Source organism: Orbicella faveolata, unplaced genomic scaffold (assembly GCF_042242905.1).
Source record: "Orbicella faveolata isolate gen_17 unplaced genomic scaffold, um_ofav_v1 contig_25, whole genome shotgun sequence".
NCBI classification, from domain to species: domain Eukaryota; kingdom Metazoa; phylum Cnidaria; class Anthozoa; order Scleractinia; family Merulinidae; genus Orbicella; species Orbicella faveolata.
The window spans coordinates 2,032,501-2,056,716 of NW_028301553.1; the positions used below are offsets into that span (position 1 = coordinate 2,032,501).

Here is a 24,216-nt window from a genome sequence, read left to right on the forward strand (position 1 = left end):
TACATACATACATACATACATACATACATACATACATACATACATACATACAATGTGGGAGGAAAAACACAAATAAACTACAAGTTCATCCCTACAAGCCTGTTTCGTGGTTGCCCACGTGGCGACCACGAAACAGGCTTGTAGGGATGAACTTGTAGTTCATTTGTGTTTTTCCTCCCACATTGTATACTTCGCTCTACTCTGATGTATTGAGCATTGTTCTACGAAAATCAAATTTTACACTTTATATAAATAAATATATATATAAATATATAGGAAGTCTGTGTTTCGATTTTTCCGTAGTACAGTGCTCGATACATCTTGAGGCAGATCCAAAGATGTTTCGATCATACACCAACAAATATTAGCACAGATCAAGGGTCAAAAATGATATCAGTGAAGTCGTCAATATCTTCACCAATGAAGATATGGAAAATACGCTACCTAAATCCCGGAAGTGGTTTTGTATGAATTTTACAAGTGGTGTATTTCCCAGTAAAACACTCGTGGTTCTGTATTAAATAAAATGGAATTTTGACCTTGTCCTATGGGTCAGGAATTTGCAATCTTCCTGAAGCCTCACTGAGGAGATTTGTACATCAACTATTCTAGCTAGCATTCCTGGGACATTTACAAAATTTTTTCAAAAAATTTAACCCACTGACTCCTGTGCTGGACGTAACCAGCCGTGACGAGCATTGGCCTTTGTTCCACTTCTGACTTCATCACTTTTGATCAAAATTGGCATTGATCATCTACACTCAAGTTCTGCAGGAGGAAAAGATCTTTCTACTGATACCCAGATCGGAGTGATTGGCCCAGTGGAGTCTAAGATATGCACAAATATGCTCATAAATTTGAGAGAAAAATGTGGAGCAAACTTTCCTGCAATGACACTTAGCTACTCCATGGTGAAAATTGCCTGTCTCAATGATGCTTTCTCAGAAATTTCTAAACTGGAAGCAAGCCCAGTAGAGGGTCAATCACTGCCACAAAAAGATAAGGAAAGTCAAGAAAAACTAAAAAAACAGAAAAGCCTAAAGACGTAGGTCACAAATTTTGATTTCTGTGCACACCCAAACAAAAATGTTGTAAAGCCGTGGTGCTAGTAGAAAGTAAGGCATGCTGTTATGTTGCAAATGCCTTTTTAAGTACATTGGAGCTAATTTGGCTCACACCCAGGCAGAAAATCTCCCAAATGTCCAAAGAATGCGGTTTTGGCAAAGAGCTCCAGGAGTTAATGGGTTGAAAATGCCTCATGAATGCTGGGGTGGGGGATCAGCAGGCTTGGAATTGACAGAGGCATTAATTATTAACTCAAGTTAGCATGAGCTGTTAGCTAGTCCATTTCTAAACTACTACAAGTCTTATAATCAGTCCACATGGTTTGTATCTACGCTTATTTAGTAGAACGAATGTTTTGTAATTCATGTACTGGTTGCTGTCTCAAATACCAAGTGATCTGCAGGCGTACTGGTAATTAAGATAAGAAATAACTTTCACCCAACTACTTATTAAATAGTATTTAAGTGTGAATTATTTCTTATCTAGGTATTTGGGTTTGTAGTGCAGAGCATTCAACGGTTAGAGTTAGATATCAAGTTAGGAAAGCTGTAAAGCCGCAAACACGCACGTTTGGACCCGAAGTATTTCTAGATCGTGGCTGCTAGCGGATTTATTTGTTACTGGAAAGGAATGTATCAGGACAGCAAAAAAAAATTTAAAAAAATACAGTCGAGTACAGTTGCGTACATGCTGATTTTAAGGATCAATGTCTCTCTAATTTGTCATTTAAAGCCGCTTTCTCGAGTTCAAGCTTATGTTCGTGAAGAATGCGAATTTTAAGACAGACAGGCCAACTTGTAACAACGGTAACTCTTACCTGAACAGTTAGTAACCACTCTTGAATTACCAGAAACTTGAAATCGAGGGAAATTGTGGACAAGAATAGACTTTCTTCAATATAAACACGCCTAAACGGAAACAATGAAAACCATCAAGTTGTAAAATATCGCTCCAGTTTCCACGGTCAACATGGCGCTTTTAAGGGAAGTATGTCATTTTCATTACTTTGTACATGAAGTAAGCAGTGTTAATAACTATTGAAATGACTGGCTTTTGGACTTTTGTGGAGGCAAATTTGACTTGCATTGCAAGCTTATCGTTCACTTTTTTGCAATGTCTTGGAGCAATAACTTTGGCCTTTTCAGTTAGCCGTAAGCTCCCATCATTAGAGAAGTGGATAATTGCGTGGCTTTTTTATGATGCGCTGACACATTTTTCACTGGTACGTGTTTTGAATAAGCTGACAATAGGAACTGAGGTGGCCGTTGGCGACTAACGTAGGAAAATATCAAAAGTTATTTTAATGTATATACTGCATGAGTCACAACCTAGCTTGCAGTTGGGCTCATGGGTTATGAGAGAGATGATTTGACCTGGGTTTATTGAACAGCCTCCTAGTCGTCACGCAAATATGATTGCGTGACATGTTATGGTAATGAAGTCCAAAGCAGCATTTTTATTTTAAACACCTGATCTATTTCTTAGGAAGGACCATTTGTTTACTTCTCACTCACTGGATCTGTCAATAACTCCAACCATATCCTGGCTGAAGTTTGTGAGTATTTCTTTTTTAAACAAAAATATACGCATGGAAGAAATGGCATGGTATAATTCATTTGGTAAGCATCACTGGGATGGTATTCCATTTTTTATCTGCAACTCCCCCCTCTGACAGCCTAGTCTTTTGTTGTCAGCACCTTTGAAGTTTGTATCTGAGTGGTTCAAAATTTGTTGGTTGCCCCGCATAGATTACTATGAGTCTACGACCTTTTTCGGATCATATGTACTAAAGGCATCCGCGGTTGTGTGTCGATTGATACCTTCGAACCATCCTTGATTGACACTCAATCAATACTCGATTGACATTCCATCTACACCTCAGTTGACACTTGATTGACACTCCATTGACATCTCGTTTGAGAGACGACCAAATTTTTGATCGATTCATACAAGTCAGTCAACACTGGGCCATCTGTTGATCAAATGTTGATAGAGTATCGACCAAGTATCAATCGGGATGTTGATCTAGTATTGATCAAGATTTTGACCAAGGGTATCGATCAAGAGTATCGATTGATACTCAACCACAGATACCTTTATTACGCATGATCCCTGTTTTCTTTGCTGACAGTTCACCAGAGACATCATTATATAAATATGAATACTATACCATATTTAGATTATTTGATATAGGTAGCATGTTTTAGATGAGGTAACTGGCATAATCTTGTTCAAATGAGACTGGAGTTCACAACAGTTTTTGTTCTCAGGGAAAGAATATGGCAAGGCAGATTCAAGATGGCTGTTTTCTGACCCAACAATTGTTTCTTTAGAGATTCTTACAGTTGTCATCACTGGACCCCTGGCTCTGTTGTTGATCTATGCTATTATCTGTGACAAACACTACAGGTAAACAAAGTCAGAAAACCATGAACACCAGAAATATTTATGGAAATATGCCATGGTGTAACAACAACAACAACAACAACAACAACAACAACAATAACTTGCAAAGAAAAAGGCAATTAGGTATGAGAAAACTAAAAATCCACACTGATGTTAAGTTGTTTTCTGGCAAGACAATGAAAGAAACAACAACAACAACAACAAAACAAACAAAAAGCAAAACACAGGTGAAGTGCTACAGGGCTTAGGTATTACAAGTGAATTTATACAGCATGTATGATAAATATGTTGCTATTTTTTTTCTGGCAGACACTTTGTGCAGATAACTCTTTGTGCATGTGAACTGTATGGAGGTATGGCTATTAACATCCTGTAAATAATATACTACAGACTGTAGTTTACCATTACACTTATGCAATTATTACAGTAGCTTATTTAATATCTGATTGACAGAAAAACTCTGCATTCTATCCACTGACAGACCTATGATTCTCAACAAAAGATCTGAACTTGTAACAAAATGCTGGCACAAGAATAAGTTCTATGTAGCCAATCAGAAACAGGATTGCTCCACACACCTTCCATGAGTCAGTTTTAATTTTGTTTCAACCGCCGCTAAGGGCAAAGTCTAATGATTGCTTCAAGTGTGAAACTCAGGTAATGGTAGTTTCTACCTTAATCTGTAGCCTATGAACCAGACATCTGAGACATTACAGTGTACATGAGGAAGAACTAGCAATCCCTAGATTTGAGCCAAATAATTCCACACCTATAAAATAACACTATCAAGGTCTAAAAGCCCAGCCAAATACGTGCACCAGCCTTTCAATTTGCAACATGTTGCATTGAAATATTGTGCACAAATCTTTTAGTATAGAAATAAGTAGGTGAAACATTGCTCTTGACAAACTCTCCATATTGTTTGCTAGGTTGGATGACATTTTGTCCAGAATGGTTGACTGGCAGCCCAAGTTTGGACACAAGCTCCTTATTGTATCTGTGGTGTTACTTGGTGTTTTTTAATAGTCTCTGGGTTGTAATTCCTTTTCTTTTGTTGTGGCATTCTTGGAAGGAAATGGAAGTTGTGCACACCAGTGTATCTACTACAAACAGAAAGAAGAAATGATGAAAGACTGTGCCTCTTTCTTCTTTATCTTTTCAGTGTTTTCTTATGAGTTTCCCTCAAATGCATTGTTTTGCTAGGCCTCCTCCAGTACATTTTTTTTTCACTCAAACCTGAGGGGTATGATGTGTGTGTTTAAGTTTTGTGCATCTTCCAGATGTTTAAAAATTTCATATTATGTTTCTATATGCACCTACAAACATTGACAAAAATCTTGGAACAAAATTGTACTAGAGCAAGGTTCCAAGGTTTCTTCAAGGCAAGGTGTCAACAAGGAATTCCAACGGAATTACTATAATTGCTAAATGCAACGCAATCGAGCTGTTACGCGTTAGAAGATTACATAAGTCTTTCTTATCTAGTTTAAACAATATTCACAACTATAGCCTTTCATGCATGCATGTCGCAACGTCTGGTTTAATTATATCATGCATATGGCTAGTCTTTTAAATAACCCTATTCTTGTTTCATTCAAGGCTGCATGGGCTCTGTACTTTCCATGGTACACGATTTTATATTGGTCTAAACCCAGACATTTGTCTACCTATAAAAGAGTTTTAGCTTGGACTTAAGCATCATTCGCTTGTTATATCCCTACTGTAACTTTTAGTTAGCCCTAGGAACTTCAACATTAATAAGTCACATAATATGTCTTGGACGTGGAACCCTCAATATTATCAATACCTTTTGCTTTAGAAGCACTCTTTTAATTACCTGATAATTTTTAAAAAAAATTATTGTAAAGGAATATTTTGAGAGGAACATTTAGATGTAGCTAGTAAGCTGTCAATGTCATCTATGGCTTTATTAGTCAGTTCCAGAGCATTCTTGATCATAGTTTCTCTGTCAAGAAGATTTGGGATGTTTGCACAATCTACATTGCCACCTTCAAGGTCTTCCTGGACAAAGATGAGAAAAGAAAAACATTCATTTGATAGACTAAGCACATAATAGGGAAACATGTGAAAACTAGTGTCAATAAACTAACTCCGTTGCGAAAATACTGTTTTTTACATATTCTTACATAAGTTAGCCTGAATTTCAAACCTCACCCCATCACTTACAACCCTGTTTTGAGGTAATCAAGTGGTCACCATGTTATTCGGGACTGCAGGGTTCTCCAAAAGCTTTGGTAATCGGCAAAAATTGTCATCTACTCGGCCTGGGCGCACTTCTCAGGGAAAATATACATACATTTTTTTGGGTCAGCTTGGCAGGGAAAGAGATTGTTGCTGGCCACTTGAAATTTTTCTCTGACTACTTCAAATTTTTGGAAGAACCCTGGGACTGTCATTATGTTACCTTGACTGTCATTATGTTACCTTGTTCTTCACACCAGCAGCAAACTTGTGGATTCTATCAACAACAGGCAATTTCACCCATAGCATCAAGGGAAAATCATGCATGTGTTACAGGTTACGGCCCTTGATGCATGACAGCCCTACTATTGGATGGAATTGGCAAGTATTTTGATCTGTGTTTGTGGATTAAGCCACCTGAAGAGGCAGATAGAATTCAGGCTGAAAATAAGTTTCCGATTAACATACAAGTATTCAATAAACACCTTGTTTGCAGATTTTTCAGTGTCCTTAATGAGTGAACTCTGTACTAAATTTGTAGCATGTTGATTATGAATATCCTGAGGTAATACTTGTTTGCAAATTTAAGGATCACAAATGACATGTTGACTTGAATGAATGAGTTACTATCAATGGTTACACATCAGCAACATAATCACATAAGATTATCATTAAAGAAGGACGTTAAATGTTATGTTTTCAGTGTGAACATCCTGACATAACAAGATCAGTGTTCCAGATAAGTGAGGGGTCTCAGGTAAAAGGCCAAACAAGGTCAGTTACATGACACAACAAATTACTAGGAAATTTATTATGTGATTTGGAGGGAGCACTGAGAATTGACTTGTTGGAATTCTTTATGGACACCCTGCATTGAAAAATTATCCGGAACCCTCCAACATAATAGTAACATAACAGCATGGAAATAATGACATAAGGGGAGAAAAACTGATATTTTCATTATGTCTAAGTGTCGATGTTTGCATTACCAAGGCTGTGGTCTACAAAAAATTATGAGCCCCAAGTTTCCTAACCATGAAATTCTGGGTGCCCAGCATTTAAGCCCAATGGTAAAAGATAGTCGCTTGTGGCATCCGGGTGTTTCCAGAACACAGCTCTGCATTACAGTCATAAGCGATTATGTCACTAGTCTGAACTAGGCCTTACTACACAGCATTTTATTCCTTATCGTCCTGTACTTTTATTAAATGTACTTAAGGGCCCATTAACTGATCTTTTCAAGCAGTTGCAAGGGAAAATTTATTCTCATATAACCTCCTCATTTTTAGTCACTTCAGAGTTATTTCATGTGTTTTAACTTTTTCATGATCAGCAACACTAGTGATGACGTCATCAGGCCACGCCCATGGTCATGTGACCAATACTGAAAAAACACAAAGGCTCCCAGGTAAATTACTTTATCAGAATTTTTTTCATTGATTTAATATTTTAATTTAAATCCTCATTATGCTATGCATCGATTTTGTTTCATTTCTAAAAGGTCAGATTTTGAGAGAGTTTCAAAATATTAAAAAGTTCGTAATTTTCTGAAAACAGGGTTCATACAGAAAATTGCAACCATTTTTCAAGGACTTTTCAAGGACTTTTCAAGGACCGAATTTATTTTTCAAGGACCCACCAATAAATGTAAATAGTGTAATGTTACAGGTTAAATAATGTAAATAACATGCACCTTTTCAATTAACAGGATTTTAATGCCTGAAGTTTCTCCTCCATCTTCTTCTCTAGGTTCTTTAGTTCCTCTGCCTTCTCTTTGGACGTTTTTCTTAGAGAATTTGACTGTGTCACAAAAGATATATCTCTGGTCGATTCAGCCTTCTCAGACAAATTATCTGCCGACTTAATTAAAGAGTCAATGTCCTCATTCATTCTCCTCTTTTTCTCTTTAAGTTCCTCAATTTCATCCAACAAAGACTTCCGCTTCCGACTTCCTTCTTCAGATTTCTTGTTCTGTCGTTGTTGGTCCAGGTACCTTTCATAACGTTTTCTTGCTCCTGCGCATGAGGTGAGTAAAGGCTGGGTAAGAGGTACATTCAAGACGCCACCTACAGCATTTAAATGATCACACACAAGGCGTTGAGCCACGAGTGATTGATTTGCTAGATTCTCAATTTCAAGCTCCTTATTCACTGAGAAACCTCTCTCTACTGAAGCTTGACCATGAGACAGGACTAAAAGGAGCTGTACTACTTTAAACAACTTCTGGTAAGACTCGGTATTCATATAAGTGCTGAACAGCTCATCTAATCTGTCAGTACTAAATTTGAAGTTCAAAAACTTCTCAGATCCAAAGGCTGGTATGTTGTCCAGAAAACTAGTGTACTCCTGGATTATGGCATCACAGTCACTTTCTTTGATCCTTCTGACATTCACAAGTTGGGATACAACCCTTTTAAACCTGGATATGGACTGGTCTGCATCAGAAGCCATCTCTCTGGGGTTCAAAGCACTCAAATTTCTCACCAAGGAATATGAAGCAGGACATTTGGTCAAAAGCTTCTGTAGAAGTTCTATCAGAAAGGTCTTGCACTGCAATCTGAATTCCAAAACTTGCTTTTCACTTGCTCCAACAGAGTCTTTTAGTGCCTTTTCACTTAAGAAACCAATGTCAATCTTTTTGTAGTTTACATGGATTTGTTTATCGGCGACGTCAAGTTTGACAAGCTTATCAGCAGTTGTAGCTTCTGACAAAACTTCTTTCTTCATAAACCTTCGCATTAATGATCTTAGGAGGTTGCACAGTTCACTAGAAAGGAAGGGTGTTAGGGGTTTGTCACTTTGAAATGTAACCAAAAATGGTTGAATTTGCCCTGCTACACACTTGAAAAATTGCAATTTAGCTCTGATTAGTTTGTCCTTGGTAGCTTCAACAATTGTTTCATATGATTTGTTCCCTGGTTTTGTGATTTGCTTGGATTCAGCAGCTCTCACATACTTGAGTATGTCCTCCCACAGTTCTAGAACTCTTTCACAAACAGTCTCATTCTCCAGCCATCTGTGATTCACAAACTTGAGGGGCAACCTGGTGCTGTCAGAAATCTGTAAGAAATCTTCCCGCCTTGCAGGTGAATCTTTAAAAAGATAATAAAGGCTTGACAGCAATGCTTCCACTTTCCACTCTGCTGCAGTTGCTCCAGTTTTAAAGCTATTGTGCACAATGTGGAGTCCACATGATCCTATGTTTATCAAAATTGTATCAAAATCATCAGATAGTTTCTTCTTCATATTTGTAAAGAACTTCCAATTAACATTAGGTCCATCCATGCTGATTTGTACCAGGTTGCAAATAGGAAGTCCACTGTTCACCACACTGTCCTCAAAATGCTTGACCATATCATTGGCAGTTGCATGACCCAAAAACTGTGAGCCAAAGTAACGTGTGACAACTTTGTCACCCTCCCAATAACGAACGTGAATGTCCATTTGCTTTGATTGACTCTTCTTATTTAAGCTCTCATCAAAGAGAATCGTGAAATATCCTTTTACAGCTTTCATCAACATTTCCTTTAAGTATTCGGCTAAACCAAAAACACATAGGTAGGATGTTTTTCTTGATCCGCAAGTAAATTTTGCAGCTATTTGGCTATCAGGAAACATAACACGAAAAATTTTCTCAATGTTTTCATTAGAATTATAAGAACAGTGACTCGAAATGGTTTTCAAAGTCCACAATACCTCAGACTTCAGTACATCATTTCTGCTAAAAAACTGAGAAACTGACCTCCCAGAGGATGGTGCAACATTCGTGGCTGGAGGCGGTGGAATGTTCATCGGTGCATCTTTGTCAAGAGTACCAGTATCAACCTTTTCCTGATTCACAGTTGCTGCGGAAATCCTGCTCTGAACCTCACAAACTTCTTTCGCTAAGTATGGCTTCACAGTACTTGTTGTTGCATTCGACTTTACAGATGTCTGATGTTTACTTCCTGCCATGTGCGAACGTAGTGCACTCTCGCCCATCGTTGTTAAAGCGATAGTTTTGTTGCACACTATGCACAATGCTTTCCGCAAATCGCCTTTTACTTGCCTGACCCATTTATATTCTTCCTTAGTTAACCATTTGGGGTTAAATGTACACTTTCCAGGCATTTTTTCAGCAAATACCCTCCAACAACAGAACGTTTTGAAAAACTCCGCAATTACAAGCTCCATGTGACATGTGCATGAGCATGACAAGCCATACACACAACCGCTGGTCAATTTGGTTTCGGCTCGCAGTTAATCGCAGTTTGGCTCACATTTCGGTTTTGCTTTTGTGTCTAGGTTATTCTTGCGACAAAAAAATGAAAAAATACTCTGATCTAAACAAAAAAACTTTCTTCGACCCCTAAAGATTTTATGTTGGAGAAAATTCAAGGCCTTTTCAAGACCTTACCAATGAATTTAAGGACTTTTCAAGGATGTATGGAATTCAAGGACTTTTCAAGGACTCCCTCTAAAATTCAAGGACTTTTCAAGACTGTGCGAACCCTGGAAAAAAGCATGAGTTTGAAAAAGGAATGCATAGCTATGTTTCCAACGTTGGTTTTAATCGAAATCCGTCAAAAAAGGCTGGATTTAAGGAAAAACCGCGTTTCCTTTAGCATTTAAAGAAAGTGGAAGTGCGCCTAATATATATTGGAAGTTACCCTATCAGTGCGTGCACAATTTACACTTCCAGCTCACTTCGGTAAGATCAAACAAAGCCACACAGAGTTAGTTTTTCTCTTTCTATTGCTCTTGTTTTTCTGTCTTTCTCTTTTTTTGTCTTTGCTTGTACTTTTTTTACTTTGCATTTTGTGAAACACAAAGAAAAACATCTAAAATGTGAGCGAATTTGGAAGTTACTGAGTTATTTTTATTTTCTGCACTCAGGCTGACATAAGTAACCGGAAGTGAAATTTCACCTCCTTAGCAACGCACACGAGCGTGCGCATAAATCGGTTAATGGGCCCTTAACAGTACGTAGTTTGAAGTGAAGCCTGTGGGCAGAATACAAGATAAGGCCATCAGGTACCTGCTAGGTAACTGCTGGTTGCCGTATGTTTATTAGTAACTTGTCACACGCACTTAAAATGTGTAAGAACAGTACACAAATCTCTGCTGATCGCTCAGTTTTTGCCGTAAAGACTAACTGCAGCATCATCATGATCAGAGATTTTGATAGAAACAGTTAATTAAAAATAAAGGATACAGTTAAATCTTTTTATTTTCTCTACTTCAGCAGTAACAGCCCTGATTATAAAAAAAGACAAAACTATTAATAGTTACACATCAGTGGCCTCAAAAAATAGCATAGGCAATGTGCACAACTCAATGGAATTAGAGAAGTCCATATTAAAAATATACAGGAAAAACGTTATAAGCAGGAATACAAAGATTATAAATTTATAAATCTAATACTGACAGGACCTTTCCTTACAAGCAGGGAAATGTTTTCTCTGATATTCAAGTTTAAGAGTGATTAAGTGAATATTGATCAATGTGGTTTACAGCTCAAGAAATGAAACAGTGGGGAGAAAGCTAACAGCAAGAACAACAACAACATACTAAAACAGCTCACCCTCTTTTTTCAGGGTCCCATATTGAGTCTTTATAAAATGTTTGTCTCTGTGAGGGTGTGGCCTTTACCCAAGCAGCCCAGTGAAGTGCTATCTGTAGGTACCTGGATGAAGGTGTCATTATTGTGAAAGTGAGATTTCTCATAATTTTCATACATGATAAAGCAGACATTATGAGTCAGAGTAAAGAAAATCGTAAATTATAGGGCATATTCTAGAGATGCACAACTGTTAGTGATTACAATAGTTGGTTCATATGTACCAAAGGTATCCACGGTTGAGTTTCGATCATTACCCTTGATCAACCTTTGATCAATATCTTGATCAACACTTGATCAACATCAGCGATACTGGGTCAACACTACATCGGCACTCCATCAGCAAGTCTGTCGACACTTGATCGAGTGTCAGTCGATATACAGCTGAGTATCAACTGATTCATATGTATCGATTGACACTCGAAAGTGTGTGTGCGAAAATTAGTCGACTCTCAACTGATGTCAAGTCTCAGTTGAGTATCAATCGACGTGTTGATCAAGTATTGATCAAGTGTGGATCAAGGGTCAATCAAGGGTATTGATCGAGGGTATTGATCGACACCTGACCATGGATGCCTTTAGCATACATGACCCCTATAGTTCCTACAGGGTAAGACACTTAACTCTATCATAAAAATTCCTTACCGTTCATATGTACCACACAACTCTGCATCTGTCAGTCTAAACTGCACAACTCTACCATTAGGAAGAATGAGCTGGCACCAGCAGTTCTCAAGTGATATTTCTTTATCATGGTCAGTTGAATTTCTTATGTCAAGGATTGTTCTGTCACTAAACACCGCATTGATGTGTCCATTTGAGTAAGCCTTGAACCTTCCCATGCCTGGTACGTCAGCAGTGTCTATAATATGTGCTTCATGAAACCATGCATCCAGTGGAGTTGTAGTTTTCATTGCCTGTTAATTAGTTGTATGCCAATTGCAGTATTAGAGTGGTTTTCAATTGAGTGTCGCAATTACTTTGGTTTTTGTTTTGGTTTTGGTTTTACTATGGTTTGAGATTGGCTGGGTTATTAAGGCTAATTGGTAAGTAATTGGTTTAGTTTTGGTTTTGCAACACTCAATAATATTGAAGACTGCTCTTATTAGAGGATCAGTGATTAAAAATTATAAAAGGCAATACAATCATTATCACATTTATTAAAAACATGTTTTTGATTCAATTTGCTAACAAACAGGATATTAATTTTTAAAAGAGAATGAATCTGAATAGCAAGTGTTTGATCTGACTTTCAGATTTGCTACGATGTATAGTTTTTACTCACTGTAATCTTTGGTCACATGTTTTGAGTTACCTGCACCTCTTTCCAGCAACAGCGTTCCTCCAATCGCGGTCCAGCATTGCTCAGGAATTCTATGTATCTGAAAATGATAAATGGTCTTCATGTTCGCTGCTTCAACAAAACTGCAGTCCCCAAAACACTGGGCAAGACTTGACTTTTCCATTCAACTTTCTCTTTGTTTGGCATACATGTAGGAAGCATTGTGTCAGCCGACGAGTCCAAACAACAGGTTCATAAGAGGCTATCCCATGGAGGGTAGACGGCACTCCACCCCCTCCCCCACTCACATGATTTTGACGACCTCTTAACTTCTTCTAACAAGATATTTGTCAATGCCTGTCTTTCTCAAGTCTGCCCAAAGACAGTGTGTGTTAGGTGCTGTTTGTTTGTCTTCTAAATTGGTACTGAGATTCCAATGCAGGCTTTGTACTCCTGTATGACTGTCCAGTCCCCAACCTCTTTCTTAGGGTCTCTCTTCTTCCCCACCCCTGGAGTGAGAGACCCTGGTTTGGTCTGGTCATGTGTCTCTTAGACAATTGAGAATGTCAGGGAGGGGACATCTAATTTGAAAACTTTTGTCGTGTTGCTTTTGTCCAAATCACTCCAGGTGGTGGGGAGGAAGAGAAACCGTGGAAACAAGGTTGTCCAGTCCCATGAGTGTGACTCCAAGCTTAGTATGGTTAGTGACAACTACAGTAGCCTGCAGAACAGGTGGACTAGTGGGGCAGTGAGCGAGACGCGATACATGAGCGCGGAGTGTGACCACAAGCGCGAAGTGCAAGGCAAAAAAAATCCGAGTTTTTGTCTCGCGCTTCGCACTCGTGGTCACATTCCGTGCTCGTGTGTCGCGTTTTGCTTCAGCGTTTCGCTCTCTGCCCTGCTAATCCGCCTGTTTTGCAGGCTGCAACTACAGTCAAACCTCTATTACACTGTAAGCTGCCCTCTGTTAACCAGTCACCCTCTATTAAGAGGTCAGCATTCAGATTCTCAAAATTTGCTTCACATATTTACCGAGTGTCTATTTGACCTCCATTAAGTGGTCACCTCTATTAAGCAGACATGGTCACTGTTTGGACTTCCCAAATGGCTAACTGTATAATGTAATTCACCTCAGTTAAATGGTCACTTTGTTACATTGGGTGGTCAACCGGAGCACAGTTTTGTGGTCATGAAGAACTCTAGTTGGCAATGTACAAAGTCAGTGACTTGCTTTACCAGATAAAGTCATCAACCCCAAATCACAAACCACCATAACTGATTTTTTTCACTTCAATTGTAAAATGAAATGCCAGAACTGTCAATAGTCGGCTTTAAGGCAAAGACACTTTGGTTAATGCTCTCCTTACAAACAACATAAACATAAATCTGTTGGCTAGTGTGTGGACTTCTAGCTACTTCTTAGATATATTTCGCGTTACAGTTGTGATGAACACTAAATGTAGATTGCACGCTTACTGTACTTTTGTTTTGTTGTTCAATGTTTTGCCCCATAATGTGCTTAATTTTGATCACCTCTTTTAAACAGTCAACCTCATTAAGTGGTCACCTAGCTATTTCCAGAGGGTGACCGCTTACTTTTATAATAAAGGTTTGACTGAATTCATTTTGTTTAGATCCCACCTTGCTGCCTGCTTTACTAGTCGACCAATTGAATATTCAGATTTGTGCTGCAGTCTGTCTGGAAGTGGCTTGTCAGCTGAGTAAACTCTCTCTTGAATCTCCAGATCCTGCAAGCCAAATTGAATATAAAACATCTGGAAAATTTTCAAACATTCACCCCATAACATAACATGTAAAAAGTGTTTTATTTTTGGACTGAGTCTGAACATTGTTAGTTAGGTTCTTTGCTATATTTGATCATCAATACATATTGTGACTGGGAACTTTCAGTTTGACTTTGTGTATCAAAAAGTGCACAGGGCTAACCTGCTTTATATTCTAGATCTAGGCAACAGCTACATGAACAGTAGGGGTTGACCGACTGGGACGATTGATTTTGCCCACCTGGCTTGACCATCTAGAGGAAAGTTTTTATTCTCAGTGAAAAGAAGTTCAGTTCAAAAACTTTTGCCTGCCTGTGAAAACCAGTTGTCCTCCTGCTGGAAATTTTAATGAAACCCCTGGACCAGATACAGTAGGTCTGTATTCTCATCTTGGAATTGTCGAGGAAGGATTAAACAATGCAAGTGATTAATGGTTACAGTTAAATTTCTTTTACTGGATTTGTAAGTTGTAAGTAGTGCAGTATGTCTGATTGGGATTATATGTTATACCTTCAGGCCATTTTGCCGAACAAACCAGTGATCAAAATATCGTCCTCTTGGTGTTCGTGACCTCATTACAGAGCCATCTCTAGGATCAATCTCAACAGTAAAGAAGCCAGTTGGCTGACGAAAAATCCTGAAAGTAACAAAACCATCCAGTAATATCATTCAATAAAAGTCCTCAGAGGTGAACTTCTGTGCTTAAATATATAACACTCCATAACAAATGGAAACAATTACTGCATTTGCCAGCGGAGAGTCAATTCCACATCCAGCTCATTTTATCAATTAAAAAGCTTACTACATTAAATTTGTGTCCTGCAATTGTGCTCACAATAAAGTGACTCAAAATACTTCAGTTCTCTTGAAATTAACCATGAAGAAAGTGTCATTGACAAGTCATCTCATTTAACCCAATTTTGCCAATAACCTTGCCAGCTAGCTATCAGGCAATAGTTTATTGTTACTTAAGAAATACATGTAGAAAACATGCATTGTGCTTCTCTCGAGTTATAGAAACATGAGTGGAAGTTTGGGAGAACGAGAAATGGTTTAGGAACATGAGCCGTAGGCGAGTGTTTCCATAGCTTAAATTTCGAGTTCTCCCAAACTTTTACGAGTGTTTCTATAACTTGATAGAAACATGGAGAACATGTTTTCTATATTTCTTTTGGAAAACACCGCGACAAAAAAGGGAAACAACTTGTTTACTTTGATCATCAAAATGTAAATTCTCTTTGCTCGCACCATCACTACATCAACAGCTTGTGCTAGTTCTGTGTTTCTATCAAGTTATAGAAACGCAATTTTTAACCAATCAGCACACACATTTTCTTAGGGCTGTTTTCTAAATAATTATACATGAATATGTTACTGATTATTTTGAATAATTAAATTGCTACATACTTGTATGTGGCACCATCTTTCCAAATGACTTTCATGTTGGGTTTTCCAAAGAACTCCCATTCCACATGGTCACAGTCATTAGGTACCTTGGACAGAATTTAGTGACTTCAATATAACTAAAAGAATGATGTCTTCATTTTAAGACACTTACTAAAAGGTGTTGCAACTCAAGACAAATAAATATCGTTTAAGAAGGATATTAAGCAAGTGTGGTCTTCCTCACTATTCCCCTTTGACCAGTCTCTGCTTCCCTTTAGTTTGTTGAGAAGTACAGAAAGACTAGTTAAGAGTAACTTATTTATAAAAATAAGCAAAATGTTATTTGACTAAAGCCAGGGTCTGAAAAGTGTCAATTTATTGATTACCAGCTTAAGATTAAGATGGTACTGTACTGCAGTTTTCAATCTGACCTGAGATTTCCACTTGTGAAGATGAACTGCACTGCATGTCACTGGAAGAGAGGCTGGCAAAGTTGTCATATTATGGCAGGAAGTGATCAGTGTCTTTTTGTCATTTGCTGCATCAAGTGCAAGTTGAAGGGGATACTTCCAAGCTTCAGGATATGAAAACAAAGAGTGAATTTGTTCTTGCCAAGTGAAGTAGTGCTTCTGCTTTTGAGCATCTGGCTCATTGTTTCTTGCTTTCTATAAATTGACCAAACACTGATTAAACAGTGAAAAGAGGGGAAGGGAAGGAGAAACAGCCTCTGGGAAGAGCCCAATGGCTCAAGAAAATGTTGACTAAACCCAAACTGCTACAACTCCCTCAACAGAATAAGCCATGGTCATATAAAATGCAAAGGAAAAGTGGTTTGGCCTGTTGACTTTTGGTTTTCCTATTGACTAAGAAACCCTGAAAGATGCTGGATGCTCATGGAAAGTATTTTCTAGTTTCTATTCAGAGTAAAGAGAGGTTTCAACTTTGTACACAATTAACAGGATATAGTATCAAAATACTTTGGTGTGTAATAACGTGAAATAGAAAGACTTTACCTGAGGCAAGGAATATTTAACCTCTGCAAGAAACCGTGCAACAAAAGCTTGTCTGTGCGGCAAAAGAGTTACACTTGCCAGACCATCTACAGATGTGACACAAGTTGACCCATCTGGCAGTTTTGAAATAAAGCCTGTGGTGATGTGATCAGGCCAACAACACTGTGTAACTTCCTGGTAGCCAACCTGGGGTTGGTTAATGACATTTATTAACACTGGAAGAAATGGTTATTTTCTTTCTATAACTTATATTACCATGCTGCTTTGTACCTTCCCCCATTTTTCTAAGGGCAAAGGGCTCATGTTGAAACTGCACCCTTAACCTTTTGAGCACCTCTGGATCCACAAGACTTGTGATACCATAAGTATACAAATTGCCAGACTTTTCTTTGAACTTGATAAACTTGAACAGGATTTCAAATGTTTTTAGCTTGAAGTTTCATAAGCCATATTTAATTTTGTATTATTTTGTTCAAATTCTAGCAAGAGAAAGTAAAATGAAAGGTAAAAAAAATAAAATAAAAAAATAGAAATAATAATAATAATAATAATAATTTTAAGCCATATTTAATTTTGTTTTATTTTGTTCAGATTCTAGCAAGAGAAAGTAAAATGAAAGGTAAAAAAAAAAAATAAATAATAATAATAATAATAATAATTTTTAAAAAATTTTTAAAATAATAATAATGTTTATTAGTGGCTTATAATAATAATAATGATAATAATAATAATAATAATAATAATAATAATAATAATAATAATAACCTGAAAACATACTGGATCTCATTAGACCTGCAGTCATAGGTGGGAAAGTCTGTAATGAGCATTTTTTCATGCACGTAATATTAAATATAGGATAAGCTTATGTGTTGTGGAGATCGATATTTTTGGGAGATCGAAGTTTCTCATCTGTCGATAAACACTCAGCCCTAAATGAGACCGCATGTCAGTTTCGTAATGACCGAAGCACCCTACTCTGAGTTCCTGTAGATCTGTAAGTTCCTTGCAGAGGTATGGTTGGGCCGCAAATAGGTTACGAAATCTAACAGCCTCGGTAATCTTCGTTCTAAATGAGCTCAGGGCGAATCTTGTGAACTGACGCGTGGTAGAATTACTTGGAGCCGCCTCACGATGGAGAAACACTGATCCACAAGGAGAAAGCTCAAGTGATGTGCCATCGCTGTACTTGATAAACAAACCATCATGTTCGTGCAGCACGAGCAAATCAAGAGTGCATACTTCTGCAGATCTTTTCAAATCTTCCGCCATTTTCGTCCTCTTAGTCAAAGCTTGGTTCCTCATTTCGGTGACGTCATTTGGGTAAGTACCGGTTACGCAAGCGCAGATCTCATTACAACTTTCGACGTGGCTTCGATCGAAAGTTCGTGATATAAATACTGCGATCTTCGGTACAAAAATATCATTTGACGGGTTTGTATTGAACTGTTGTAACTCTCCCTCGAGCAGCCATGTCGTCCGACTTCGGAAATCCTCTGAGAAAATTCAAATTGGTCTTCTTAGGTGAACAGAGCGGTGAGTTTACAATGACAACTAGTCGCCACATGCAGAAATAATTGTCGTGGTCGAAAAGTCAGTTTATGATCTCGATAATTATGGGCTTGACCGCGCTGTATCAGTCTTGGCGGCTTAATTGCTATATTGTTCTCTTTCAGTGGGGAAGACTTCTTTAATAACAAGGTTTATGTACGACAGCTTTGACAACACATACCAAGTAAGCTGAGAAATATTTTTCATCTGTGTGGGTAGTATGCTGTACTTCCTCTGTTAGTTCTTTTGCTGTAGTTCAAAACTGTAGCATGTATGTTCATACAAGCTAGTAATATGTATCACAGTTTAAATATTTTGCAATCCATGCCTAAGAGTCGACGTTCTTTTTTACCTACCAATACAATATTCCATTTAGCTTAGCTTGTCTCTATTTAATTTAATTTAACTCGATGCCCTATATATTTGTACATTAACTAATACGTACATGTAAGCTAATTATCCTGGGCCAACGTGAAGTATCAGACATAACAATAATTTGAGAGACACCATAACATTTTAGTTATAGACGGGCACTTAAAAATTAAAACCCTCACAAACTTGCTGAACCTGACAGCTTAAAGTAGATTTCCACAATTTGTACTTTGTATTCAAGATTAATTTTAGATCCTTCAAACTTGCTGAATATGATAAAGATACTATTCCATAATTTATACATTGTCTTCCCGATTACAAAATTATTTTTAGATCCTTAGAAACTTACTAAATCTGACAGCTGTTTAATTGTTAACGGCTTACACTGTAAATGTAGTTTTCCATAATTTATTTTCTAGCTTACAAGTTAAGATTATATTTTGATCCTCACAAAGTTGCTGAATCTGACAGCTATGGATTAGTAAGTCAACGTACAGTCACGTAGTTTAAATTATGCAGAAAAGATTCTTGTATTTGAAATGAATGGTAAACTACATGTAAGTTAAGTATTGATTCAATTGATATACATTTGTGCACTGTTCATATCTACATAGGTAAGTGTTTCTTTTGTTGTTGTTTGTTTTATTTTGTTTTTTTTCAGGCAACTATTGGAATAGACTTCTTGTCAAAAACAATGTATCTTGAAGACAGAACGGTAAGCCTAGTGGCCAAGCACAGAACTATAACCCTAATTGTCATACATGTAGTTACATGTAATTGTATTATCTGTGTGTTTTTATTTTAAATTAATGTACTTAGACACTGCTTTAGTGTGGATTATGCTGAGTTTTTATAATGCAAGTTAATTTGGTAAGAATGCTGCTTAATATGGCTTCATTTATTTCTTCTTTTTTTGTTTTGCTTTTTAATTTTATTATATTTACTGGTATTTATATTTCTGGTATCTTTCTATAAATAATAATAGATCTATGATCAAATGTTACATGTATAGCAATAATACAATGTAAGTTATGAGACAGGTTATCGCTAAGTTAATTAAATACTGGTACATAGTTAATTTACTCTCAGTTGACAGTATCAATCTTGGAATTACTACAAATTTTGGAGTATTGTGGCCCTTCCTATTTTTTGGTTGATGTCACTCTAGGACAACTGTAATTCTTAATCCTTCTATATGATTACTTATAATACAATCGTTCCATCATGAAGCAATCTCGGTTCTTTTTTTTTTGTCCTCAGGTTAGACTGCAATTGTGGGACACAGCAGGCCAAGAGAGATTTAGAAGTTTAATACCTAGCTACATAAGAGATTCAAGTGTCGCAGTTGTAGTTTATGACATAACAAGTAATTTGATTTTGCTCGATGATATAGCATTTATTTAGAAGTTTTTACTCTTGGCTATCTCTTAGACTTGTCATTAAAGTTCATGGTTGTCATGGTTACCATCACAATGATTACCACTGTCTTTGGTATCATCTTAAGATGCATTTCAGCCAGACACTTGTAACATCGTAAAGTGAAGATGTAAAATATTTTTAGGAACACAATTCTATACTGTCTGTTGGTTCTTGCTTCACATACCTCAACATACCCTAGTCAGAATTTCTATTTGTATCAATATCTGATTTATGATTTTGTCCCATTACTGTTTCCCAATGTTTTTTGTAGTAAAGGTTGTTATATCAACTTGTAAGAGAGATACTTTGTTGCTTTAACAGTATTTTCAAAGTTCAAGGTAACCCCATAGTAACACATATTTATTCCTTTTGTATAGATTATAATTCTTTCCAACAAACAGCAAAATGGATTGATGATGTAAGAACAGAGAGAGGAAGTGATGTGATTATTATGTTAGTTGGAAACAAGACAGATCTCTCAGACAAAAGGTGAGAATCATTTAATTAGGTACTTCTTGCCCTTGTTTTCATTAATTTTTGTTATTCATAACTGCCACCAGAGTCATTTCCTATTCAGCTCTTGCAGTCATGTTACTTCCTGGGCTTACTTATAAAGCAGTGCAGGTTACTGGTTGTAAGAATTACTTTTTGTAAAGGTTTGCCATGGATGCCCATGCCATAAGATTAGTAAATTTTTATTAAAAGCAAAAGAAATTGTACATCATTCTATGAAGGCAAGAGAAAGAGAGATAATTTTCAAGAGTAAAATAATGCATTTTTTAATTCTCCCAAGCTTCCACTCATGTTTTTTGTTACTTGACAGACACATGGAAAATGTTTTGTTTTTTTTTTCATCTCTTAAGTACAAATAGTTTCTATCATAAACGTTGCTCTGTAATGCTTTTTTTTTTTTAACAAGACAAGTGACAACAGAAGACGGAGAGAGAAAAGCAAAGGAATTAAATGTGATGTTTATAGAAACAAGTGCAAAGGCAGGATATAATGTTAAACAGGTAGGATTGCTAGATGACATCTGTACACTGTGATGCAGTAAAGAAGGAGGGGATTGAAATATCTCCAGGGAGTATACAATTCCAAGAATTGTGAAAACAATTTGATTTGTACTTTTGTTTTACAGGGTCCCCTCTGGGCTGAAACCCACTACCTTTGATGTGGGCTCCCTATATAAATATCTTTATTATGAAATGCAATTTGTGGCTTTTTGATGGTCCCCTGCATTAAAACAACTCTAAAACATTAGTGCCAAACTTCAACCTACCCTCTAATTACATGTAGGGAAATGTAACTTACTACTCTTCCCAGGAGACCGTGACACCCACAAACTTTTTTGCCGCCTTCAGAGTAATGTTTTGATGCCGCAAGTTTGTTTCAAATCAATCACGTGGTACACTGAAATACAACACATGAGAACATTTTTTTTCTGTGTGGCTTCATGACTTTTTGATTACGTGATGTTCATTCATAACGCATTTATAATCAAGAGGAAAGCTCACTGTGCTTTTTGTCTTCCATAGAACTGTCAGCATGGCCGCTGTTTATCAGCTGAAGATAAAATAATGATCAGGACAAATTCAAAGCGGTTTTTTTAGACACATTCATCACAACAACCTTTCTTCTTGAAGATAAACACATTGTGAATGAACATCACGTAATGCGAAAAAGTCATGACGCCACACCGAAAAAATGTCCTCACGTGGTGCATTTCAATGTACCATGTGATTGGTTTGAAACAAATTTGCAGAATCAAAAACATTACTCTGAAGGCGGCAAAAAAATTTGTGGGTGTCACGGTCTATTGTAAGAGTAGTAGCTAATTTTGCAGCCAAGATTAGGATATTTTTAATGTTATTTGTACTCATTATATTTTCACAGCTCTTCAGGAGAGTCGCTGCAGCATTACCAGGCATGGAAAGTACAACAGATAAAGCAAACAAAGACGACCTTATAGAAGTTAAACTAAAGGACACACCACAGGAACCCCAACCACAGGCTGGAGGTTGTGCTTGTTGAATCAATATGCACAGTTATTCCCTGATGGTGGAGATTCCAATGTGGTCATTTTTATTCTTCTTTTTTGCTGAAAATGAACTTATCAATCTTGATCCTGGAATCATTTTGTCAAGGTTGATTGTGCATGTTAGTGATATACCAAAACTGCCAAATTTGGTATCTAATTTATTATCTCATAGGCCACACTTGCTTGGAACCTGCAAGACTTTGTTTTGCCTAAGTTTTAACTATCAAAAAAAAAAGTTTTGTTGATAAGTTCTGCTTAGTTAATTCTAACATACACATCTGGGAAAGGTGGCGTGTAAGAATACAATAGCTGTGGTTTGTTTATTTTTCAACCATAAAAAGTTGAAATCAGAAATACATGTAATCTTATAGTAATTGGAATGAGGGGAGTACAATTCAGGGAATAATTTCGTGAGTAATTTCAAAATCGGATGAGAGCAAAGCCTAAGGCCGATTTGAAACTACGAGTGGAATTACTCCCTGAATTGCATGACACAAGGTCAAATTACTAATTGAAGGGTTGCGTGGCAAAACGCTCTAAGTGACTATTGATCTCATGTCAAAGTCTCCTTTTCTGTACAAGGAAGTGAAAAGAAATTTGCTAGGAGAGTCTTGCAGTCTATCAGATGTCACTTAACGTCTTTTTCCATGCACCCCTTCAATTAATCGTATTTAAAACAAATATGGAAATTAAAAAAGTCTTTTTTGAACCTCTTTTGAGTGAAAAAGTCAGAGTGTTTTCCATAATTTTTAAAAACTGTTGAAAACTTAAAGAAGGAAGGTATTAAAGTGTGCGAAATTGACGTGTGAATCACATAGGTATCCAATTATGTATCCAAATTTTACATAATTGGATACCTGTTATTGGACAACCACGTGATCGTATGCTGATTACATGACTAATAGGCACAGAGAACCAATCAAGATAAATAATTTAGTCAGATACGATTAAGGGTAAAACATGATGCACAAGAAAATGAACTCTCAAGTGGGATGAACAGTTGTTGAAATGTCACCCTAAAATTACAGTTATCATAAGTTTGACAGAGTGATAGCTTGTACTGATGTCTTGCCCATTTCAAAGTGAAATCAATCCTTGTGGACACACTTAAAATTTCCATAATATTGGCAGTGTGGCATTACAATCATGTGTCAGATCAAAGCGTTTATTTTCTTTCTGCAGAATAACATTATGTATTATTTAACAATCAGTGAGCCATAATATTTCATCAGGTTTTAGAACTTTGAGACAAAGCTGACTGATCCTGTATATTCATTCAGTTTGGTACATGTGGTTATCAACTTTACAAAACACTAAATTAGGTATTCATGTTTAAGTTTTGTATTTCATAACAATTATTATAATATTGTTTATATTACAGTATTGGTATTCCATAAATAAATGAGTTTTCGATGTGCTTACAAACTTCTATGTTATATAGTTCATACTAAAACAGAACAGATCTGAGGGCTTGACTGTGTGTTAGCGACTTATAATGAAGAGATAAAAAATGTCAGAACTTTCTAAGTGAACATCTTTTGAATAATGAGATAAAAAAGAAAGATCAGGTTCAGGGCTAATTCAGTCAAACTAATTTATTCAACAGGAAATTTGATTTTAAAACTAATATTTTAAATTACTATTTGGGTATTTTCTGCAATCATGCAATCAACATAATCTGCAAACTTCATCATTTATCACTGATAAATAGTAATCTTTTTCCATGTTTAGTAGCTTCTTATGCAAATTTAATGACTTTGGACTAGTTATTTTATTTTTTCCCCAGCAAATGGGGACTAAGATCTCATAACAAGTCCATTATATTCAGAGCACCTGCACACAAGCAAGGCTATATGTGTGGACTAGAGATGGTTATTTTGTGTTAATACACAGCGCATTCATATAATAACCAGTGTTAACTTACAGTCATGGTTTCGTGTTTTATAAATAAAATGTAAAAAATTTTGTTCTGTGCAAATGTCTGCATAAGATTGACTTTTCAATAGAGTACTTGGCATGGTTTTTTTTTTTTTTTTTTTTTCCTGGTAAAAAACACAATTATTAGGCAGTTTCAAGTAATTCACTTTGAATTTATTTTTGTA

The 24,216-nt window shown here is 36.7% G+C and overlaps 5 protein-coding genes across 6 annotated transcripts in view; 2 read left to right on the plus strand and 3 right to left on the minus strand.

The window, feature by feature from the left end:
- The window catches only part of LOC110040021 (calcium-binding protein 39-like), an 18,262-nt gene extending 16,230 nt beyond the window's left edge, over window positions 1-2,032 (minus strand). Inside the window, exon 1 of the mRNA XM_089293109.1 lies at window positions 1,883-2,032. The gene's annotated coding sequence lies outside the window, so the exon portion shown is untranslated. The remainder of the gene's footprint in view (window positions 1-1,882) is intronic.
- LOC110040654 (emopamil-binding protein-like) lies at window positions 1,149-5,595 on the plus strand. 2 transcript variants are annotated; one of them, XM_020745929.2, is made up of 5 exons: window positions 1,149-1,385; window positions 2,551-2,620; window positions 3,336-3,474; window positions 3,781-3,824; window positions 4,401-5,595. In XM_020745929.2, the coding sequence occupies exons 1-5, from the start codon at window positions 1,383-1,385 to the stop codon at window positions 4,595-4,597; spliced, it is 453 nt and encodes a 150-aa protein (XP_020601588.2). In that variant the 5' UTR covers window positions 1,149-1,382; the 3' UTR covers window positions 4,598-5,595. The 2 variants fall into 2 exon arrangements, with proteins under 2 accessions (XP_020601588.2, XP_020601586.2); XM_020745927.2 differs by lacking the exon at window positions 1,149-1,385 and adding an exon at window positions 2,078-2,287.
- On the minus strand, window positions 4,047-18,081 carry LOC110040652 (uncharacterized protein C5orf34 homolog). Its single transcript, XM_020745925.2, has 12 exons — window positions 17,713-18,081; window positions 16,738-16,923; window positions 16,156-16,389; window positions 15,746-15,831; window positions 14,849-14,975; window positions 14,196-14,302; window positions 12,588-12,654; window positions 11,918-12,189; window positions 11,237-11,338; window positions 10,868-10,908; window positions 6,159-6,244; window positions 4,047-5,493 (listed from the first exon to the last, which is right to left on the minus strand). Exons 1-12 carry the CDS (start codon window positions 18,037-18,039, stop codon window positions 5,329-5,331), a joined length of 1,800 nt encoding a protein of 599 aa, XP_020601584.2. The 5' UTR covers window positions 18,040-18,081; the 3' UTR covers window positions 4,047-5,328.
- Window positions 7,368-10,167, minus strand: LOC110059777 (uncharacterized). Its single transcript, XM_089293102.1, has one exon. The coding sequence runs from the start codon at window positions 9,844-9,846 to the stop codon at window positions 7,375-7,377; it is 2,472 nt and encodes an 823-aa protein (XP_089149228.1). The 5' UTR covers window positions 9,847-10,167; the 3' UTR covers window positions 7,368-7,374.
- LOC110040655 (ras-related protein Rab6) lies at window positions 18,073-24,092 on the plus strand. Its single transcript, XM_020745930.2, has 7 exons — window positions 18,073-18,270; window positions 18,411-18,469; window positions 19,319-19,372; window positions 19,918-20,023; window positions 20,454-20,565; window positions 20,996-21,089; window positions 21,970-24,092. Exons 1-7 carry the CDS (start codon window positions 18,207-18,209, stop codon window positions 22,105-22,107), a joined length of 627 nt encoding a protein of 208 aa, XP_020601589.1. The 5' UTR covers window positions 18,073-18,206; the 3' UTR covers window positions 22,108-24,092.
- Window positions 24,093-24,216: the final 124 nt, after the last annotated feature.